The 19,986-nt window shown below is 44.2% G+C and overlaps 5 protein-coding genes across 6 annotated transcripts; 2 read left to right on the forward strand and 3 right to left on the reverse strand.

Annotated features, from left to right (window-relative positions):
• The first annotated feature begins 630 nt into the window (after nucleotides 1-630).
• Nucleotides 631-1,252, forward strand: LOC6548424 (60S acidic ribosomal protein P2). The gene has a single exon (XM_001975299.3). The coding sequence runs from the start codon at nucleotides 749-751 to the stop codon at nucleotides 1,088-1,090; it is 342 nt and encodes a 113-aa protein (XP_001975335.1). The 5' UTR covers nucleotides 631-748; the 3' UTR covers nucleotides 1,091-1,252.
• A 500-nt stretch (nucleotides 1,253-1,752) lies between these two features.
• Nucleotides 1,753-3,888, reverse strand: LOC6548542 (dolichol kinase). The gene is made up of 4 exons (XM_001975298.3): nucleotides 3,510-3,888; nucleotides 2,942-3,428; nucleotides 2,220-2,871; nucleotides 1,753-2,131 (listed from the first exon to the last, which is right to left on the reverse strand). Exons 1-4 carry the CDS (start codon nucleotides 3,659-3,661, stop codon nucleotides 1,914-1,916), a joined length of 1,509 nt encoding a protein of 502 aa, XP_001975334.1. The 5' UTR covers nucleotides 3,662-3,888; the 3' UTR covers nucleotides 1,753-1,913.
• A 206-nt stretch (nucleotides 3,889-4,094) lies between these two features.
• On the reverse strand, nucleotides 4,095-9,338 carry LOC6548541 (putative fatty acyl-CoA reductase CG8306). The gene is made up of 6 exons (XM_001975297.3): nucleotides 8,633-9,338; nucleotides 5,407-5,991; nucleotides 5,236-5,345; nucleotides 4,721-5,171; nucleotides 4,390-4,647; nucleotides 4,095-4,335 (listed from the first exon to the last, which is right to left on the reverse strand). The coding sequence occupies exons 1-6, from the start codon at nucleotides 8,638-8,640 to the stop codon at nucleotides 4,197-4,199; spliced, it is 1,551 nt and encodes a 516-aa protein (XP_001975333.1). The 5' UTR covers nucleotides 8,641-9,338; the 3' UTR covers nucleotides 4,095-4,196.
• An 816-nt stretch (nucleotides 9,339-10,154) lies between these two features.
• LOC6548540 (putative fatty acyl-CoA reductase CG8303) lies at nucleotides 10,155-19,710 on the reverse strand. 2 transcript variants are annotated; one of them, XM_026980632.1, is made up of 6 exons: nucleotides 19,324-19,710; nucleotides 13,075-13,431; nucleotides 11,597-12,101; nucleotides 11,096-11,537; nucleotides 10,756-11,013; nucleotides 10,155-10,691 (listed from the first exon to the last, which is right to left on the reverse strand). In XM_026980632.1, exons 2-6 carry the CDS (start codon nucleotides 13,363-13,365, stop codon nucleotides 10,559-10,561), a joined length of 1,629 nt encoding a protein of 542 aa, XP_026836433.1. In that variant the 5' UTR covers nucleotides 13,366-13,431; nucleotides 19,324-19,710; the 3' UTR covers nucleotides 10,155-10,558. The 2 variants fall into 2 exon arrangements, with proteins under 2 accessions (XP_026836433.1, XP_026836434.1); XM_026980633.1 differs by lacking the exon at nucleotides 19,324-19,710 and adding an exon at nucleotides 18,929-19,317.
• On the forward strand, nucleotides 13,876-15,595 carry LOC6548539. Its single transcript, XM_001975295.3, has one exon. The coding sequence runs from the start codon at nucleotides 14,136-14,138 to the stop codon at nucleotides 15,429-15,431; it is 1,296 nt and encodes a 431-aa protein (XP_001975331.1). The 5' UTR covers nucleotides 13,876-14,135; the 3' UTR covers nucleotides 15,432-15,595.
• Nucleotides 19,711-19,986: the final 276 nt, after the last annotated feature.

The raw sequence follows: 19,986 nt of genomic DNA on the forward strand, positions 1-19,986 counted from the left end.
ATATAAATTACAGCTAAAATCTGCTGTTAAGAACTTCGTAATGTTAACTATCGATTACACCAGATCGCACCATGTTAAGTCTTGCGCATCCTTAGTTCCGTCTCTTAACTTGCGATCTCTCATCGTGCTCTCTTTCCCGCACTTAACAGTTAACCGATTCAACCGGTGTGAGTCGCGGCTAAATGTAACATAAACCGCCTTGGAAGTAACATTAAAATCTTTAATTATTTATTGTGATTAATTTATTTTATTTATTATTTTGATTTATTGTAATTTATTTAGACAACGAGTTATTGCTTAGATACATTTTTGTTAAGCAAACTGTAAACGAGAAGCGAATCCCACTGTTACGATATCCAAGTTACAAACCCACGGTTGCAAATGATAGGATTCCCATGCTGTGAAAACGGTCACATTCTTTTGGTAATACAAACACTTTTTGGTTTTATAAGTATCAAGAAAACAGCACAAAAATATTTCAACCAAATTGCGTTGCTATAACTTGTAAATACAAATAAAAATAAAAGGCAAAAATGATAATTACTTATCGATAAATGGTTCGTTAGGGGTATTGCGAGCATGCGACATGGTATATTTTGGTATTTACGCCTCAGCTGGTATTTTCGAGCCTTGAGCGCGCGGCCACACTGACTTCCGCCTCTTTTTCGACGACAACTTGCAAAGGAAAGTTGTGTTTTTCGTACATTTTGCCAATTCACGTTTCGTGTCAAGAACCCAAGACTTAAACATGCGTTACGTGGCTGCTTACCTTCTGGCCGTCCTCGGTGGCAAGGACTCCCCCGCCAACGCCGACCTGGAGAAGATCCTCAGCTCTGTGGGCATCGAGGTCGACACCGAGCGCCTGACCAAGGTCATCAAGGAGCTGGCTGGCAAGAGCATCGAGGACCTCATCAAGGAGGGACGCGAGAAGCTCTCCTCGATGCCGGTGGGCGGCGGTGGCGCCGTCGCAGCCGCCGAAGCCGCACCCGCTGCCGCCGCCGGTGGCGACAAGAAGGAGGCCAAGAAGGAGGAGAAGAAGGAGGAGTCCGAGTCCGAGGATGACGACATGGGCTTCGCTCTCTTCGAATAAGCGGTTGAATGGACGAATATTCTGTGCAACACACTTGCGAGGCGGGAAAGCAGCGTCGTTCTGGAGCAGCACGGACGGTCTACACACTAGTCTAGCAGCAGCCATCCGTTGATCTTTTCTACGTAATAAAAATCTGCAGTGTTTGCACTTTATATAAACCAAGTGGAATTCTGTTTATGAGCCGTTTGCGCGGTTATTTTCATAGTTTTTGTTCAGCTTTTCCCCATAACAGTGGCCCCACGTGTTGGCTAACATTCTGCTAGACGGCCGCGGAGTGGATTATGTTAACATAACAGCCGTCGGGGTGCCCTGTTAAGCCAGCGCATTCTTATTGGATTCATGCGATCAAACTTACTAGAAAACGCAAAATAAGTTTTAGTCCTTGTAAGTAAACAAAATAGATGTCGGACTTCAAAAGTATATAATTATTAAAAATTAGTAACTTTACCATTCAAGAGTAAGAGATGTCAAGTGGCATGGATGAACATATAAGTAATATATAAATTAATCTCACCTGCTGCCCGATAATACAAATCTCGAATTCTAAAATCAATCTAAGACCTTTTATTGCTAATCCCTTATTGCTAATGTGTTCGATTAGAAAGGTGTACAGGCATATTCAAATAATTAATTTCTCAATCCCATAAAAAAGGACCGCGAAATGTGATAAGGAATATAGTTTTATAAACTTTCTTATTAAACAATTTGATTGGTTCTTACTGAACCAATGGGCTCTCTACACTTGGTTAAACCGCGCAATTTTATAAATAAATACACCGAGGAATGCAAGCATTAGAACTAATTTGTATCCATATGCATCCAATTAGGCCAGGCCCACAATGGTATAGAATATCAGGGGCAGCACCAGGTTGTCCACCTGGTCGGTGAATGCTTCCAACAGAGCCGAGTTCAGTGCTGCGAAAATGGTGGCGAACCACTTGGCCTGGCTCATGGCCACCAAGCCGGTAGCCTCCAGCAGCCAGACGGCTGTTAGAATGGAGACGACGAAAGCAATGGTGCCCTCCAGGGATCGGGAAGATCCTAAGGGTATGACACATGTATTAAAATAGAATCTTATATATGCGGATGAACCTGTTGGAAGGTCGGCGTATCTCAAAGGTTTACTTACTTGCCCACTTGTGGCGTCCCAGCTTTGAACCCAGTACACTGGCAGCAGTGTCTCCTACGCCGACTGCTAGGATCCCCGAAAGCAAGGCCAGGGTATTGCCGCCGGAGCACGGACATGGGGTCATCCAAATGGGCATTGAGCAGCCGATGAGCAAGCAGAACGGAGTCAAAGCCAGCTCTCCGGCGTCCTTTTCGTCCTTGAATGTGCTGAAAGCCACAGCCAGTCTGTCGGCGAATGGCGGAATCTTCAGCAGACGCACCAGCTCCAGGACCACAAAAGCGGCCAATGCCACGCCAGTGGCCAAGTAGAGTAGGGCGCACTCGAAGACCAGGCCGGGGATATAGACCATGACAATCAGCAGGTGGAAGATCTTGCGCACTCGTGTATTGGCCTTCGCGGAGCTTCCAATTTGCCAGGCGACAGTGAGGCAGGTGAGCACAACCAGCAGCATATAGAAGACCAGGATGGCCAGTCTTTCGCGATCCCGGAGCAGGAACTGCACGAGTGCTAGCAGAGGAAGAGGTCGCGTCACCGGCATACAGGTGACGGCCAAAAGGAGCACCGCCGTCCACATGTAGAAGCGGAGCGGCTTCCTCAGCGATGGAAACAGGATGAGTGCCACGCAGAACAGCAGCAGGCAAAATAGGGCATTCTGTAGATCAAAGACAAGCGGGTTAATGAAAGTTAAGTGCATTCTGTTTAACACTCATAGCCTTGCATACCACCATGATCATGTCGAGCGTCTCGAATTCATCGCTTGGCCAGGAACCGCCGCAGAAGAATCCACCCAGGCGGTGGATGGCGCTCAAAGCGAAGAGCACCAGCCCCTGGACAAAAACGGAGGCTTCTCCGTAGGTGAAGGAACGCTGGAAGCCACGCAGCGTATAAATGTAGATTTGCTGATACGTAGAGGTCATCACGAATCCGACGACTATGGCGAAGGTCAGCGAGGTGTCCACCAGCAGATAGAAGCCCAAGCTGGTGGCCACTCCGGGCAGGAGGCTCACCAGGCACTTAACCAGGATGCCCGTCTTCACAAAGGCGTAGATGAAGAAACACAGAGTTTCGATGGCCATCCCGCCGGCGGCCACGGTGAGGAGCCACTGCATCCTCTCCTGCTCCTTGCATTCCGGCGTAGCGTGCAACAGGCGCACGCTGAAGGCCAGCGGCAGCAGTAGACATAACCAGCCGCCGGGTCCGGCATTGGGCCTTCAGAAGGGTCAGATTAGATTACTGATAAGCTGGCACTTTGGACTCTCCTTCCAGACTCATACTCAGCCACTGACTCACCTAGGCGCCATGGCCTTGAGGCTGAGGGCATCCGTACGATGGGTGCTCCGTCGCTGATGGCGCACCGCCCCCAATCCGCTGGACTGGCTGTCCGTGGAGCAGGCGACGGAGTCCGATTCCGAGTGCTCACTGTCCGTTTCTGGGCTCCGCATTCTCGGGCGGCTCAATACATGACTTCTCTGCACTGGGAAAGCGTTTGTGTGTCCGCAAATGGGTCAGGGTGCGGAGAAAAGCCCTCGCTTTTCCTGCACACTTCGGCCAATTGGAGGTGTTTTGGATGCACTGGACCAGCTGGTCGCGCTCTTGTTTTTGTTGGGGAACTGTTGATTCGGGTTTGAGATGCACTTGGGTATTTCCAGGCGTCCATTGCTGTGGTCACACTAAACGCGAGAGTCGATGTGACCAGGTCTCTTAGGCAGTTCGGTGGGAAGTCAAAAACTTAAAAGCTTTAATTTCTTCATTATTTAACACGCTTAAAAGCAAAATATTTTAGTTATTTAAAAAAAGATCCTCAACTCAGGGTAATTCTAATTCTAGATCAGATTTCTCGGTGGCGGAGTAGCGCTCAAATCAAAAATGTGCCTGTTGTTTTTGTATTTATATTGTAAAACCAAACCTCATACAAAGTGCATTAAGCATAAATAACATTGAGAAAATGTTGAGCTACGGGGGAAATTGCTCAGCTTCTTAAAGCAGTCCAAACAGGTAGTAAAGGACGGGCAGGACCAGAGCTGCTTTAGCCGACGAGATTCCGGTGAGGCACACGATCAACTTGAAGACTCCGTACCAGAATGAGAGCTGCAGCGCCACATGAAGTCCCAGGAGACTGGAATGGACAAGGGTAAGTATGGCACTTTTACATTTATATATTTATATTTACATTTTGTCCTTGCGGCGCGCCTTCTCCAGGTTCTTGGGCGGCTCCTTGCTGAGGTACTGGCGCACACCCAGGATCGTGTTGGCGAAGTACTCATCCCACGTCAGCTCCCCGATGTCGATGAAGAACTTCTTTTTGTCCACTAGATTCTGGGTTTTCGACAGCGCCAATAGACGCTTGCTGTCAAAGTGCCACTCCGTGAAGATGAACTTTTCCAGGGTATTCAGTGAGTTCCATACGTTCTTGTGCAGACGAACCAAGCTGAAAATGTATTGAAATTATGCAGGTTATCAGGAAACTGATTCACCAATATGTTAGAGCAATGTATGCTTACATGGGCCTGCCGCCTCCGATTTTGGTGACCAGATCCAGGATAATAGCAGGTATGAAGTGGAACAGAATGGCGCTCAGCCGGAAGACCCAGAGGCTCTTGACCAGGCGCAGGTTGGGATACCAGACGGCACTGTTCAGGGGATAGTCGTGTAGGTAGCTGTTGATCTTGTCCGTCATCAGCTCGAATCGGAAGGGCTTGTATGTGCTGGAGGTCAGGTGGAAGATCTGCAGATCGGCTGGGCGTCCTCCGTTTTTCGCCTGCAGCGAGTTCACATAGTAGCCAGTGGTTATGATGCCATTGACCACCACATCGATGGGTATGTAGTCCATGATGATGCTGGGATCCAGGGGAAGGCGACGCAGCACGCCCTTGGAGGCGCCCATGAAGAAGCCCTGGGGACCGTTCTTCGAAATGGTCCATCCAGGAAGAGGTTCCTTCCAAGCGGCAGTGACTTTATGATGTTTAAATGATTCGTTAGTTTCTGCGAAATAGCTAACTAACAATTTAATACTCACTCATACTGGGGCGGACGATGCCGCAGGGGAATTTACTGGCCACATTGGCCACCTCGTGCTCCGCCAGATGCTTGGTAAAGGTATAGGTGTTGGGGTGATCCTTCAGAAGTCTGAATGATGATAATTCATTATTTATAAACACAAACATATTAGTTTATAACGATCACTCACTTTGGTTCCAGTTCCTTGAGGGCCTCGTCGTTGAGGGTCTCCGAGAGCTGGATGATCTTCTCGGGATCATCGGGCGAGGGATATAGCCTCTCCTCGACCTTGGTCAAATAGGCATTCACATAGGCGCTGGACACATGGACCAAAGCATCCAGGTTCGTTATCTGCTGGCACAGCTCCATCACTCGCCTAGTGCCGCGCAAGTTGATGTTGGTGGTCTCCTTCAGGGACTGGAAGAAGTCCAAGGTGGCAGCCGAGTGAAAGACGACGTTCACGTTGTCGATCAGGATCTGGCGATCCTTTGGCGAGATGCCCAGATGCTCCAGGCCCACATCGCCCTCGATGGGAACGATCTTGGAGAGACGCGCCTCCAGCTGCAGCTCCTTGAACTTGTCGAACACGGAGTTCTTCTTCAGCTCCTCCAGCCGCTCCTGGACATTCTTGCCCTTCTTGGCCCGCATCAGCAGGTACAGTGTGCCCACGTTGGGAACATCGCGCAGCAGTTTCTCCACAATGGTGACGCCCACGAAGCCCGTGGCTCCCGTGATGAAGACATTGCGACCCGCATAGAAGTCTGTGACGGGCGAGCTGAAACATTAGGGGTTTACCAATCAGTTCGGTGCGTCTATAGTGCTTATATAATACGACTGCTACGACCAAATATACAGACGTCATAAAAGATGAACCGAACTTTCTCTCGCCGCCCATTCAAACGGTCGACTGGAGCCACCATTGCTTACGACACTCGTTCACCCGTAAAACCTCCAAGGCAGGGCATCTTGGCTCTTTGTCCCGCTAAAAACCCGTTTTTCTCATGGACTCCGAGTTCTAAGTGCCCATTGTATGTCCTCTAATATTGGTTTAGCTAATGATTACCTAGCAGGTGTCGACTGGCAGTTCAATGCCGGAATGCAAAACAATCTCGTGGGTGTCGCTGTTTTCTTGGTACTTCGAAATGGGCAATCGAATGGAAAGTAGTCGCGCGTTCAAACTGATAAATGAAATGGTTTGACATGGTTTTCGGTATCTCACGAATTATCAATAAATTTCATATTAGTCTACTCTTCCCGTTATTATTCGTCCGAGTCATATAGCCGAACTATTAACCATATCTAAGCAACTCGAAAGTGCTTAGGGTCCTTTTAACAATACATTTAAGTGGTTTTCGCTGCAAAACAGTTTACTCAAGCTCTTTAGCTTAGGGGAATTCCCATTTCCAGCTTGCTATCGACTAATTTTTGAACAATTTCGATCAAATTACAAAACGTATTGGGGCTCCAGCAAACACGCAACACGTTCATTCAATTAGTCAAGTCTGGCGCATTTCTCTTTTAATGACCTCCATCGCAGTGTGCTGTCTCCACTTTTTTTGCTAGGCCAAATGATTTTATAATGACGAACATTGAAGATGATTTCTTTGCTTTTTACTCCCCTCTAACGATGCGTGATATAATTTCTGCATAACAAATGTGATTTGGATGGCGGCATATGTGTTGCATTTACATTTCCCATATTTGAATAGGCAAAAAAAAGAAACAAAACGATATGCAAATTTTCTTTTTAGCAATTAAAGGAGACCCTCGAGATGGCAGACCCGTCGCAAGTAAATAAAGTGCAGTTGAAGCCTTTGCAGGTGCTCATATTTGCACACCCGAAAAGGCAAGTCATCATCCCAACCAGGCTCACAGTTTGAACGCTCGCTTGTAAGCCAAGTTGAGCTTTCACTTCGTGGACCAGCGAATTTGGGGGGAAAAGGGCGAAAACGGTAGGGACAGGTGACCCAATCAACACAAATGGCTAATAACTCACGGAGCGTTTTGCTTAGGGTTTCCAATTCACTCCTTTCTTTGGCCAACTCTTTTAAATTAACTTTCTTATCAGCTGTAAATCAACTTCTGAGATTAGATTTTTGTGTTGGCCAGTTTGCTGCTTATCTGGGTTAATTAAGTAAGCCGATTTATGGTGGCAGTGCTACTTGAAATTTGTTTCAAATTAAGGTTTTGCTTTGCCTTGGAATTGAGATAACTACACGAATATTGTATTTAATGGAACGCAGCTACAAGTGAGGAAGTAAGTAATAAAGTAGTGTTATTCGAAAAATCCAGCTTAGTACCCTAATGCCTTGCATAATACGCAAGCATTTGCCACAGTTTACCGCATTCCGTTTGGACACTGGCGTTAAGAACCCCCATATCATTAGCTTGCACATCAACTTAAATGATTGCCATGCCCACCTCGGCAATTAAGCCACTCGACTTTGGGTAACTGACCCTGCCAACTGCAGTCAACCTTGTGATGGGCCATAAATCTCCGGCATATTATTATTAATATTCGTCCCGAAAACGTTTTGTGCAACCTGTCAGGATGCGGTGGCCACTATATGTAATGATCTTGTTTCCCTGCGGTTCCCTTTGATTTTAAAACCTGTAATTTTCGCTTGATTTCCGGCACATTGACGTCATGCGGCTGAAAAGGCAACTTGCGATTTCCAAAAGGGCTTTTCAAACAGGTCAAAGATTCAGCGTTTAAATGAAATGCCTAGCCCTGTTCGCATTTCCCTCTTCATCTGGCTAATAGTGCACAGCCACCTCTAACAGGTTAATGAAAAATTTTATTGTTCTCCCATTGCAGGTGACTCTCAGGTGATGGATTCTCGATTCTCGCTGGCGAAAGTGTCCGGCCAAATGACCCACTGTCAGTTCGTAATGATGTAGAATTAGCCGCCAACGCAAGTGTTAATTATAGTACAGTGTGACCTCAATAGCATCAACTATATTATGTCCAAAAACATTTGTATTGAGTCCCAAATCCAAAGGCTATGTGGGATTACAGATCATGGATTTTAACCTATCCACTAAAAGTGAAAATTATGAGTGTGCTTTTAATGATGATCTACTCTGAGCAGAGTTTGAAGTTCAAGTTTGGGGAAGTTGGCATTTAATGTTAGAGTGCATTACTGAGCTTCAGCCTTATATGGATGATTTTGTCTATAAAAGTTAAAATATCTATTTTGGTTCCACCTATTTGCTAAGTAAATCTTTAGCTCGGCTTGTGTTCTTTACACCAGATTTTTGTCGCACTTCGAACTTTGCTCCGTCTTTCTAACCTCACAAAGGCGCTCGAAAGCGGGACAAAAACAGGTCGAAAGTTGTCAAACGTGCTACCAAAATTAAATACGACCAAAATTGAGCAGAAGCCGTTGCTTAGAGCCAAATCGAGGTGGACTTACCTGGCCATGGTTTCTCAGCAGCTGTGGTAATTGCCAATAATAATGCCAGTTGCAGTCTATCCGCTCGTTCTGATTATTTGTTTAAGGCTAAAACTCGGCTTAGAACGTCGAAATTTCTCTTTTCCACGTAGCTCTCTTTCTTTTTATCGCCCTCCTCTTCGCATTTATTTCGTCTTTCTATCTTTTACTCCACTGCTTTTATTGTTGTTGCGATGCGACTGTAAACAAATTACCAACACCAGTGCAACTGCACGTGTGTGCCACAACGAACGTGTGTGTGTGTGTGTGTGTGTCGGTGTGTGCGAGTGCGCGAGTGTGAGTGTGAGCAAGGCAGCTGAATGGGCGAGTTTATCTTTATCTGCGTTTCTCCGATCCTCCGATTCTCGAACGTTAGCCGGCAACAGTAAAACTTCAACTGAATCTTATGCCGTCAATGGCCACCGAAATGTGCTCGGCCGCAAGCCGACGGATCGTAGATGATCATTAACTACGCTCCGCGGATCGTCATAATAGCGATCACGATCGTCGGCCAAACCAGTTAGCCAGTGGCGTCTCAATGGGGAGTGTTTGCTCGGCTTGGCCCCCCTATATTCACCTTCTTATCTCATCACATACAATGTGGTTTAATCACTGAGTTTGCGAGACAGCAGATACAATGAGAGCGAGCTCTACGGATACATTTTTTGCTATCTTACAGATACTTATTTCATTATTTCAGCGGCATATGTTTTCTCTTCTCGTCAGACAGCGCCCCTGTCGGAATATTGCGGAACCAAAGCATGTATTTATTATATACAATGTAGAAACTGTATGTAAAAATAGTTGCAGGTGTCGCCACTGTACATTGTCCAAAACGAATTATGCCACTTCAAAATCCGATTAAGATAAGATATGGAGCTTAAAACGCTTAAAACATCAAATAAATTACAAAAAAATTAAAAAAAAAAAATATAAGTTTGAATGCAGATTTGTAGAGAATTGCGCCAGAAACGTTTAGAGGTATGCCACTTCAAAATCCGATAAAGATAAGTTGAGTTATGGAGTATACAACTTCAGCCTTGGGACATTTTTTAACTTTTTGAATTTCCGCAAGATCATAACATCAAGAAAATTAAAAAAAAATTGAAAAAAAATATATTTCTAAATTTGAAAGCAGATTTGTAGAGAATTGCTCCAGAAACATTTAGAGGTATGCCGCATCAAAATCCGATTAAGATAAGTTGAGTTATGGAGTATACAACTTCAGCCTTGGGACATTTTTTAACTTTTTGAATTTCCGCAACATCATAAAATCAAGAAAATTAAAAAAAAATTGAAAAAAAATATATTTCTAAATTTGAATGCAGATTTGTAGAGAATTGCGCCAGAAACATTTAGAGGTATGCCACATCAAAATCCGATTAAGGTAAGTTGAGTTATGGAGTATAGAACTTCAGCCTTGGGACATTTCTTAATTTTTTTGACCAAAATTCAAATACCAAATCCGTCCCCACTTTAATACACTTAATAAGAACACATTATCTTTCCTTAATATAAAAATCATATTTATTTGAATAATAGTTACATATTTAATCAATTAATGTTTAGTTCTCGTATTCTTCGACTATTTGACTATAAACCGGTTGATTATTACAACAATCTAAAATTGTCATTACTTTTACATTACGTGTTTATTTAAAGTGACTAAGTTTTGGGTTACTTTTGCATTGCTGTGTGAATAGATTCGTGTCTAGTGTTGCTTCGATTGTTAATTCATATGATACATTTCGCTGACTTGTACTTGGCTTGTGTGAAAGGACTTAAAAGTAAAATACACGATACCCTACTAGAACAAACTACGGATGGAAACGAACAACCATGTGTGGTAGGACCGGACTTGAGGCGGGAATATTGCACAATCCCACGGTCTGCGATCCAGAAAACAGGCTACAACCAAACCAGGAATCCCCAGATCAGGACCGCCAACGTAAGACCGATCTGCAGGCCCAGCGTTAAAGTGAGGGCAAAGTACAGGACGGCAAAGATGACCACAAAGCCCGCGTAGTACAGGAAGTTAAAGCTAAAGACAGGGTATAAATGAAATTGAATTCGCGTGCTTTAGATCAGTGGTGTCAGGCACTTACACCTTCCAGTAGTTGCGATGCCACTCCGTGGTCACTGCCGACTCCTTGAAGTAGAAACGCCGGATTCCGATCAGACACCGATCGATGAACTCCGACCAATCGCACTGACTGGCATCGAAGTTATAGCGCCTCCGATCGCTCTCCGGTATTAATGCTGATATACGCAGCGCATTCTTCAAGGAGTAGCGGAAGTCCTTGTCCAGGAAGTAGTCAAAGGCCTTGGTTCCTTTTTGGAACACCCGCATGTACTCGTAGGCTCTGCAGAAGACAAATATTGTGGTTAGAAACTAAGTTGACCCAGCTTTTTGTGCGAAGACTTAACGTCATTTAAGATACTTACGTGTGCTGGGGCATTCCGATTCCGAATAGCTTCTCTGGTATGATGAAGACCATCGCTGGCAGCAAATGAAACAGATAGAAGAACAGATTGTAACGCCATCCGTTGCGCAACTTTGTCACCGGTTTCCAAACAAAACTATTTGGTGGATGCCGCTCCACACTGTCGTTGATGATCGTGCAGAACTCGGCGAGATTCAGAGGATTAACCTCTCCCGAGGTGCAATGGATGATCTCCGGCTGCTCCAGCTTCCGGGTGCCCACATACCAGCCCATAACCAGTGATGAGTTGATCACATAGTCGCATGGTATGATGTCGATCACAGCACTAGCATTCCCGCACATGGTGCGGAAAATTCCCTTCACGAAGCCGGCCAGAAAGCCCAGGTGACCAGAGTTTGCATTGCCCACCCAACCCTTCATCGGGTGCTCCAAGGTTCCATAAACTAGAAACCAAAAGCAATTAAAAGGACATTTTCCAGTCGCTTTCCCAATGGAATCTCACCAATCGATGGCCTAACTATGGCTGCTGGCAGTCCGGACATTTCGGCCATCAGCAGATTCTCCGACAGATTCTTGGTGAACGTATACGTATTGGGATGATCCCGGATATAGCCCTTGCACTTCTGATCGGTGAAGTCCTCCCAGGCGGCGTCGTCTTCGGCCATCTTCATCATCTCGTACGGGTCGAACTGTGACTTGTACACCTCCTCGGCAATCAGACCACGATTGTTGCTATTGCAGAAGGCCGTGGAGCAATAGATGTAGGCGGCCAGTTGCTTCAATTGCTTGGCCAGCTCAATGGTGCGCATCGTTCCCGTGAGATTGGTGCGAATGGCGGTGCGCAGCGGGGAGCTGAACTTGATGGTGGCCGCACTGTGGTAGATCACATTGACCCGCTCGATCAGCTCCTGCAGGAGTTCGGGGTCAAAGCCGAAGTTCGGTTCGCTCAGTTCGCCAACTACTGGGACGACCTTCGATAGAGTCTTCTCCGAGTACTTCTCGAAAATCTGAAAAAAGTATACCATAAATTGAAAAATATATATTCGCAATATTAAACGAACATTTTTTCGAACATAATTTTATGAAGCGTAACTCTAACTAATAGCAGGGGGTCATAATTTGGAAGTATTAAAAGCTTTATGACTTGCAATCGCAGCGGATCAAAGTTTTATATACACATGTACTACTTAACATTTTTAAGCCAGTAGGAGACCCATTTCTTCCCCTCTAAAGACGGATGTTGAAAATTAATTTCACTACTGTTTGGAGGTCGGGTTGCTAACTATACACGCCCACATTATGGCCAAAAACAATTATGATTGTTAGCGATGAGTGCTTTTTTCGGTACTTTTACTTTTTTGGGGAACACTCGTAAGTAAGCAATTTCTAAAGCAAAACACATTTCATGTTAGCTGCTTTTTGTTGGGCCATTAAAAATAAGTTTAAAAATAAAAAAATTACGAGATGTGTAGAGGCCCGAACAAAAAAAAAAGAAAGAAAGAGCAAAGAAAAATTAAACACTTTTTTGTTGGACCGAAAATGTATTACTCTTTAAATATAATTTATATGATTAAAATGTATGACTGCTAGACAAATTATTTTGAATTAAAAAAAATGCAATATTGCAGTTAAAAAAAATACCAGATAATTTAATACAATAAATGAAGCTTTCCCAAACTTTTTAATTATAGAAAAATATTTTCATATTTTTTCAAATTCCTAAAAGAGTATTGCATACTGCTAGTAAATAAAATGATGAAAACTAGAAAATGAAAGCCCCATGGATGGCGGCTCCAAGCGGAAGAGGTCGGCTAGGTTACGACTTTGACAAATTAACGCTCCATAAAGAGACTCGTAATTGGCTTTAATGATATACCTTGCAGCCGGCGCGTCGAGGGCAGGTTCGTGTCAGGGGGCGTGGCCGGGTGCTGCACCCCGACGCGCGGTCAAACAATCTAAAGCAAATGCCACCAGACTTACCGGCTTCTGGAGCAGTCGACGGATCCGCTCGTTCGGATCGAACTTGCGCTTGCCCCGGACCAACACGTAGATGGTTCCAATGTCGGGATGTGTGTCCAGCAGAGCCTCGATGAGAACGGTGCCCAGAAATCCGGTGCCACCGGTGACGAAGATGTTCTTGTGGGCAAAGAACTCCGGTATGGTCAGCGAGGTGCTCAGCTGGTGGCCGTTGACCCGGAGTTTTCCGTTGCCGATGCTGTTGTTGTTTTCCGGGGGAGAGGTGGTGCCGCCATGTTCCGTGATGACAGCCATGGTGTAGGGCTCAAGATTCGTCGGCGGCGCCAATTTGCTGCTGAGATTCGAAGTCGGTGCGGCAAGCTGTGAAAGAGGAATGAAACAAGGAAACGCGCCGTGACATCGGTTAGTTCAAGTTCATTAGTCCAACTGGATCGGTGCGATAAGGAAGCCAAAGACGACGATCGAAAAACGAAAACCAGAAAGCAGAAACCAGACGGACTTCTCAGTGTGTCAAGTTTAGCATGCGGCGGATGTGCATCATAAATCTGTTATCAAAATAAGATGGAAGTGGACTGCACGATGCGGAAGGCAGACAACCTTCAACGAAGGCAAATGCTAAGTATTTCAACTCTCCACACTTTCCCATTTGGGTGTGAAACCGAATGGATAGGTACTTCAAAGGTTAACCGCTTGCATGGTCAGGGAACTTCTAAATGAACACACATTTCCTATGTGCATTTCAAAGATTGTTTGGAAAAAAAGGTTTATTTCGTTAAACGCTAAGTAGGCCATGAGTACCCGCTTGAATTTAGTGTTTAGCTGGGGCAGCATTGCCTTTTACTTCCTGGGAAAAGTCATTAGCGTTCTCATAATATTCCCAGTTTGCGAAGCGTTCAGTTCACAAAATTTTTGGTCTTTTATTTTCGGAGTTGAAAATTTGTAGCTTTCAAAATTGAAAATTCAAAAATTCAGTCCGGAATTTTATTTTCAGACATCATCTCGTGCACGCATCAAAATTATTAGTTCTGAAAAGGGAGTTCAATCATAGACGAATCCATTGCAAGATGAATACCACTTTTAAAGTGGCTCGAATGAGCCTGAATCATTCTTGGCGATTTGTTAGTAATAAAGCCAAGGGTGAGTTTTCCAGTTTGCGACGATTACCTGCAGTTTCCGGCCAAAAGCGTCGTTACGCCGATCGATATACCTTCGACGACCAGACTCAGGCACAAATACAGGGCATCAATAAGATGAAGGACATGGCTGACGTGCCCAAGGAGTCTCCTTGGCGGGACAGCGAGTGGACTCCCGATTTTCCCGAGCGTTTGGATGAGTTGGGCTACGAGTCTCACTGCAACGATCGCCTGTATATAGCGAAGAACAAATTCCGTCACAGGCAACAAAAATATGAGTTGGAACGTGAGGAGCGTCGCAAGGAGGCCCAAAAAAGGATCAGTAGTCACTTCGGTGACGGTCAGGCGGAACCGGACACAATGCGCCGGCGTACCATTTCTCAGGATCCGGCCGATCACCAGAGGCGCCAGGAGGCGATCATCGAGCAGAATCGGCGTAGGTGGCTAAATCGCCCGGAATCTAGGAGGGAAACTAATACCACGGGCATTACCTATCGTACGGATAAACGAAAGGAAAAGTATATGGAGGAGAAAATGCAAAGGGAATCGGAGGACTACCAGCGCATGAGACGCAAGCCGGAGAAATCGGAGGAAGCTCAAAAAAGCCAGACAGTGATCTACGATCCTAATCGTCCCTCTGCCGAGTGGTTACGGAAGCGTCAGGAGGAGAACGAGGCAGAGTACTGGCATTCGTGGCAAACATGCCCGTGTTCGCGCGAATCGGAGACCACAGAAGAGGTGAAACCCCACCTGAAGCGCAAGAAGGTCGTGGGTATTCCACCTGCATATCCAAGGGATTACCAACGACGCGGCTACCATCAGATATCGCCACCTGCGTATGCGCTGAAAGCCAAGACGGTAGTGCTGTTGCCAAAGCGGCGACCCTCGGGCATCGATAAGCAGTACCACAAGTTTGCCAGGAAACAGGCGGCTCTGTGGCAACAGGGCTTCCTCGAGCCCCAGGACAACGCGCAACCAGGACTGCTGCCCAAGAAGGAGGATAAGAAGACCAAGAAGAAGGAGGAGCGTCGGTCCGTGGAGCCGCCCCGTTTCCGAATGGTGGTCAAAACCCGTGCTCCGGCTAACCGCCCGTCGACTCCCGTGTTCAGTGACTCCAAACTGATGGAAATCCCGCCCGCCATCGCCGGACCCAGTGCCTACATGGGGTCTCTTCGCAAATCTGTGGGAGAAACCTGGCGAAACTTCTCCAGCGCCGGCAGCTCTTAAATGGAGCTCATTTTAAATGGCCGGAGGCTAGGACAGCGTTGTGAATTGCCTTTTTATCCAGAGTTAATTTTTTGAAAATGAATACTTGCTGAGCTCCTGGCCGAGTTCTGGGATATTATAGTAAAATTTAATATAATTGACGTTGAATGAATTCTGTAACCGAATAAGTGAATCACAATTGGGTGGGTGGCTAAAGTAATGAAACTGGTTTGCTAAGAAAATTACACTCGGGAATGTACAGAAAAACTAATTTTCGCATTAAATAAACCAATTAATGCAATAGTAGGTGCTATGGACAACATGAAACATATAAGCAACCTGCTCTTATAAATCAAGCAATTAATTCCGACTAGTAATAGCAAACTAACTGTTTTTTAACATGAGATAAAAGCTAAAATAGTCTTATTGGGGTTTCAATCCTTCTGAAGAGTTATTTATAGCATTTATATTCCAACGTTGCCTAGCACTGGCTAGAAAACCAGCTGCAGAATTCGTGGGTTAATTTAACCTTACAAATTTCCCACACTTAAGCACCATTAACCTTTTACTTTAATCACCAACTGGATTAGAGTGGCTAAACATACGTTAATTAATATCCCCAAACTTTCGACTTGTCACACTACCGCAATCGGAATCATGGCCGTTGCCCAACACTGCTAACTGTACTTTCCCGGCCAACTGCAAAACCATTCACAAAGCCGCCTTTTGTTCGCTCCATTCGAGACCATCAATAGCTCGACTAATTAATGGCAAATGACGCGTATATCCGAAAAAAAGAAACCGAAAAGCCTCGACAAGTTTAAAAAGAAATCAAACCAAGGTACGAGTATAACCGATGTAGTTAGATCTCACACGGCACATTGCCCAAGCTGCGAGTACAGGTGGAAAACATAATTAACGAAATGCGTAACAATTTGTTGGCGGAGAGATAATTTCGAACATTTTCGTGCGATACCAAATTTGTGTCAAGGCCGCCCAGGCGGAGATCTCGAGTGGAGTTGTGTTGTCTGGTTAGGAGCTGGAGATCTATAGGCCCACAAATACCATTAATATTCGGAGTTTGGCCAGCTAAACAAAAAAACTCAGCTCAATCAAAATGCACGGTCACGGTCAAATCTCTGTTGATCTCTAGAGATCGTCGTGCTGCATTGTCTTCGTATGCATATGAATCCAATGGATCGAACATGGAACAGATCTCTCGGATACAGATTTGTATCTGTGGTTAAAATGCCGCGATTTCAGTGTTTTTCGGCGTCTAACACCCGGGTGCTAATTGATTCGCTTGTAATTGACCAACTGACAGATCGGACAACCTCCAAAAATCCGCACTGGCTTTTCCTGACTCAACACATTTTGCTCAATGGCATTTCGCTTTCGAAAACATTATGCCATGTGGCCCGATCCGAAACCCAGAATTATGCAAATTAAGTTCTCCGGATCAGAGACAGAATGCCGCCAGCTTGGCCAACATTGAATTGATCGGAGTTAACTGGTTTCGGTTGCTCTTGGCCTGGCCCCCATCCGAATGATTTGCATTTGGTTTCCTCGAAACCATGAATCTCACAGAGATTCATCGCTTTTTTGCCCTGGCCCAGCAACATTTTTGTCATATTTTCAACGCTGATTGGTAAAACCTTTGTTTGATTTCCTAAAGTTCTTCGCTAGATTGGGCCAACAGGTTTTTAGATCGTGCATTTGGGATTGACGGCTTGATTTATTGATGGTCTGTGGTAGGGCTAACAGATCGTTGAACTTGACATTTTTTTTTTGGCTTATATAAAATGGGACAACTAATTTGTTAAGAACATATATCTTAAAAAGGTTTTTGGGACCTTGAACAAGACCTTACCGTGACACAAAAATGAAATAGCTAGTAAATAAAAAATGTATTTCTTCTCATATATAATGCTCTTAAAAACAATAATTCTTGTAGACAAATGATTCGCACCAATAAGCACAGCCAGAAATTGTTCAATGATTTGGAATTTATATTAAATTTAAATAAGTACGCCTTGTTGTTATTAACTTTACTAACTAATTTTTGCATTTTTATATGTATTTTCTTTATCTCATCCGTATGGATCCGCAAAGAAGAATGCAATAGGGCACTTAGAAAAATGCTTGTTGTTATGGCGTTTGCCCATTGCTCATTTCCTATTTTGCATTTTTGATGGAGAAGCACATGGATAATACTATATATATAGATAAACAGTATATATAAATATTTACAGAGGTAGCTGTGGCTGTATGTGCCCTAAGATTTGCATAATTTTGCTACGTCTGCGTTTTGCTTTGTTCGTAATTTCTGTTTAGACAAATGACTGAAACCCAGCTGGGTCTTTAGTTCCCCCCGTATGGATGAGTATCTGTGTTTGCCGCAGTATATACAAACTGTTTCTGCATATTAAATATTTGGCAATTTCTTTTTCAGTCCTAAAATGGCAAATATCAAATTTCGAGCCCTAGGCTAAAACAAAAACTAAGCTAAGCCCTAATGAACAAACTATAATAAATTTGGCAAGTTAGCTGAGCAACTCTGGCTTTGATGTGAGGGTATCCTCTAACTGTGACGAATTTTTGGGTTTTGTTTATGAGCTAAGATCCATTTTGGTCACTTTCTATTTTACGACGAACAGATCTCTCTCATCTCGGTTCGCGCCATTGATTTCTCTTCATGTGCTGTTATGATTTTATTCCATTCAAATCGATTTTATTTGACAGCCTTTTTGCTTTATTTGATTTCCGCCTTGGCAACCAAATGTGTAACAATAATTCTGTTTTGTTTATGCTAGGCATGAACATTTGGCGACGGAGGAGTGATCGCGGGAATTCCATTCAATGCGCCATAAAAAACCGAATAAAAAAAAATCGTCGAACAAGTCGCACTTGTGCTGGGCATTAGCATTAAATGGCTGTGTAGACCTTAACATTGAAAGTTGCACAAAATAAACAGAAACAAAGCAAGCTGATTGAACCTCTTTTCGGTAGATAATTTTAAAAATTGAAATTCCAATGAAAGGCAATCCAAAGATTCAAGCAACGAACTTGGGAGTAGAGCATCAATCAAAAGAATGAAGAAACGAACATGCGTGGAGACTTTCAATCAAATGACTGAAGAAACGAACTTCATCTGCGCTTGTTACTTTGCTTACAAATTTGGACAATTGACATTTTGCTCGTCTTATTTGTTATGCCCATTAAGAAATTCTACACCACTATTGTACAAATTATTTGTGATTCCAGGAGTTTGGGAAACCGGTTTGCGGCAAAACATTCGATGTCAGCCACTAAAAAAAACATAATAAATTATGAAAGAAGTGCCTGGCTGAAATTAGCCACGCGTCAAATCCAGAGACATTAAAACTAAACATTAATAAGATCTTCTTGCGTTTACCAAATTAAATTGTTCAACGCATAACCATTACAAAGATTTTTGTTTGTTTTGCTGCCCATGAATTTTCCAGCAAGCGCTGGAAAAACCGCATGGAAAAACTTACTCAATCGGTGTCGCGAAAATCTAAACCAACTCGAAACACATACACAAGTAAACTCACGCAAAGAGAACGGCTGAGAGCGAGGAAACTGGAAAAGCTATGAAAACAAACATTTAAGTGAAAATCAAAGAGCTAAGTCAGCAGCTTTTCCAATGGTTTTTCCGCAAGCCGAGTCCAACAAAATAACAAAGGTTTACTTCGCACTTTTCTAACAAATCAGAATTATTTCATCACTTCCGTTTGGATTGTTTGGCAATCGATGATTTGGAATTACCGCGATTAATATTATTATTTTATATTATTGATTGCACCACCCAGTGGGGCGTTTCACTTTGCACTTGATTTCAAAGTTTCAGAGCACGACTTGAGGCAGATGTTAAGGCGAAGTGCAAACTAACCAATAGTGTCGGGGGCGAAAGAGAGATCGGGGGATAAGTTGGTCACTGAGGAGGATCCGCTTTTAGCCAACTTGCTGCCAATGCCGACGCACGCTCACTTAAGACTGATTGGTGGCTCTGAAAGTAATGCGATCGCAGCTAGTGCTGAAAAGCACTCACTCGCCAGTTCCTGAGTTTCTGAGTTTCACAGTTTCTGAGCTTCTGAGTTTCAGCGTTTCCGAGTTCAGTTCGCCAAGACTTCGGGGCACGTAATGAAAATCGGAACAGAAAATAATCAAGAGCCAGCTCGAGAAACAAAAACCCGCGAACTCAGCACCCAGCGAAAAAAATATTCATAAAAGAAGACTGAGAGAGCTTTGAGTGGCCAGCGATGTCTGACTTTTTGGTAACTGAGAAAGCTGGCTCTCCAAATTGGATCTATTACGAGTGCGTGGTATCTGTTGAGTGGATCTGGCAATGCCATTGCTTCGCCGACTTGGTTCGGAGTGAGTGGAGCTACGCTACTTGAGCGAAAATACTGGCTAAAAGTACTTCAAGGAACCAAAAATACTATGCTATGGATATAGAACAATTAAGAAAATTTCATGTTAAATGAATTAGTACGATCACTTTTAAAAATATTTTTAAAATATCTATGTGCTCGGTAATTTTCTTCGTTTGCAC

Source organism: Drosophila erecta, unplaced genomic scaffold, assembly GCF_003286155.1.
Source record: "Drosophila erecta strain 14021-0224.00,06,07 unplaced genomic scaffold, DereRS2 tig00000092-arrow-pilon, whole genome shotgun sequence".
In the NCBI taxonomy this organism is placed as follows: domain Eukaryota; kingdom Metazoa; phylum Arthropoda; class Insecta; order Diptera; family Drosophilidae; genus Drosophila; species Drosophila erecta.

Bases quoted from the DNA above. Each gene is read 5' to 3' on its own strand.
- LOC6548424 (XM_001975299.3), top strand. From the start codon at position 749: ATGCGTTACGTGGCTGCTTACCTTCTGGCCGTCCTCGGTGGCAAGGAC.
- LOC6548542 (XM_001975298.3), bottom strand. From the start codon at position 3,661: ATGCGGAGCCCAGAAACGGACAGTGAGCACTCGGAATCGGACTCCGTC. The intron at 3,429-3,509 runs GTGAGTCAGTGG...ACCCTTCTGAAG, and splicing joins CTCAAGGCCATGGCGCCTAG to GCCCAATGCCGGACCCGGCG. The intron at 2,132-2,219 runs GTAAGTAAACCT...TCATACCCTTAG, and splicing joins GGGACGCCACAAGTGGGCAA to GATCTTCCCGATCCCTGGAG.
- LOC6548541 (XM_001975297.3), bottom strand. The intron at 5,346-5,406 runs GTGAGTGATCGT...ATCATCATTCAG, and splicing joins CTCAAGGAACTGGAACCAAA to ACTTCTGAAGGATCACCCCA. The intron at 4,648-4,720 runs GTAAGCATACAT...ATACATTTTCAG, and splicing joins ATCGGAGGCGGCAGGCCCAT to CTTGGTTCGTCTGCACAAGA.
- LOC6548540 (XM_026980632.1), bottom strand. From the start codon at position 13,365: ATGGCTGTCATCACGGAACATGGCGGCACCACCTCTCCCCCGGAAAAC. The intron at 11,014-11,095 runs GTAAGTATCTTA...TGTCTTCTGCAG, and splicing joins ATCGGAATGCCCCAGCACAC to AGCCTACGAGTACATGCGGG. The intron at 10,692-10,755 runs GTAAGTGCCTGA...CCCTGTCTTTAG, and splicing joins CATCGCAACTACTGGAAGGT to CTTTAACTTCCTGTACTACG.
- LOC6548539 (XM_001975295.3), top strand. From the start codon at position 14,136: ATGAATACCACTTTTAAAGTGGCTCGAATGAGCCTGAATCATTCTTGG.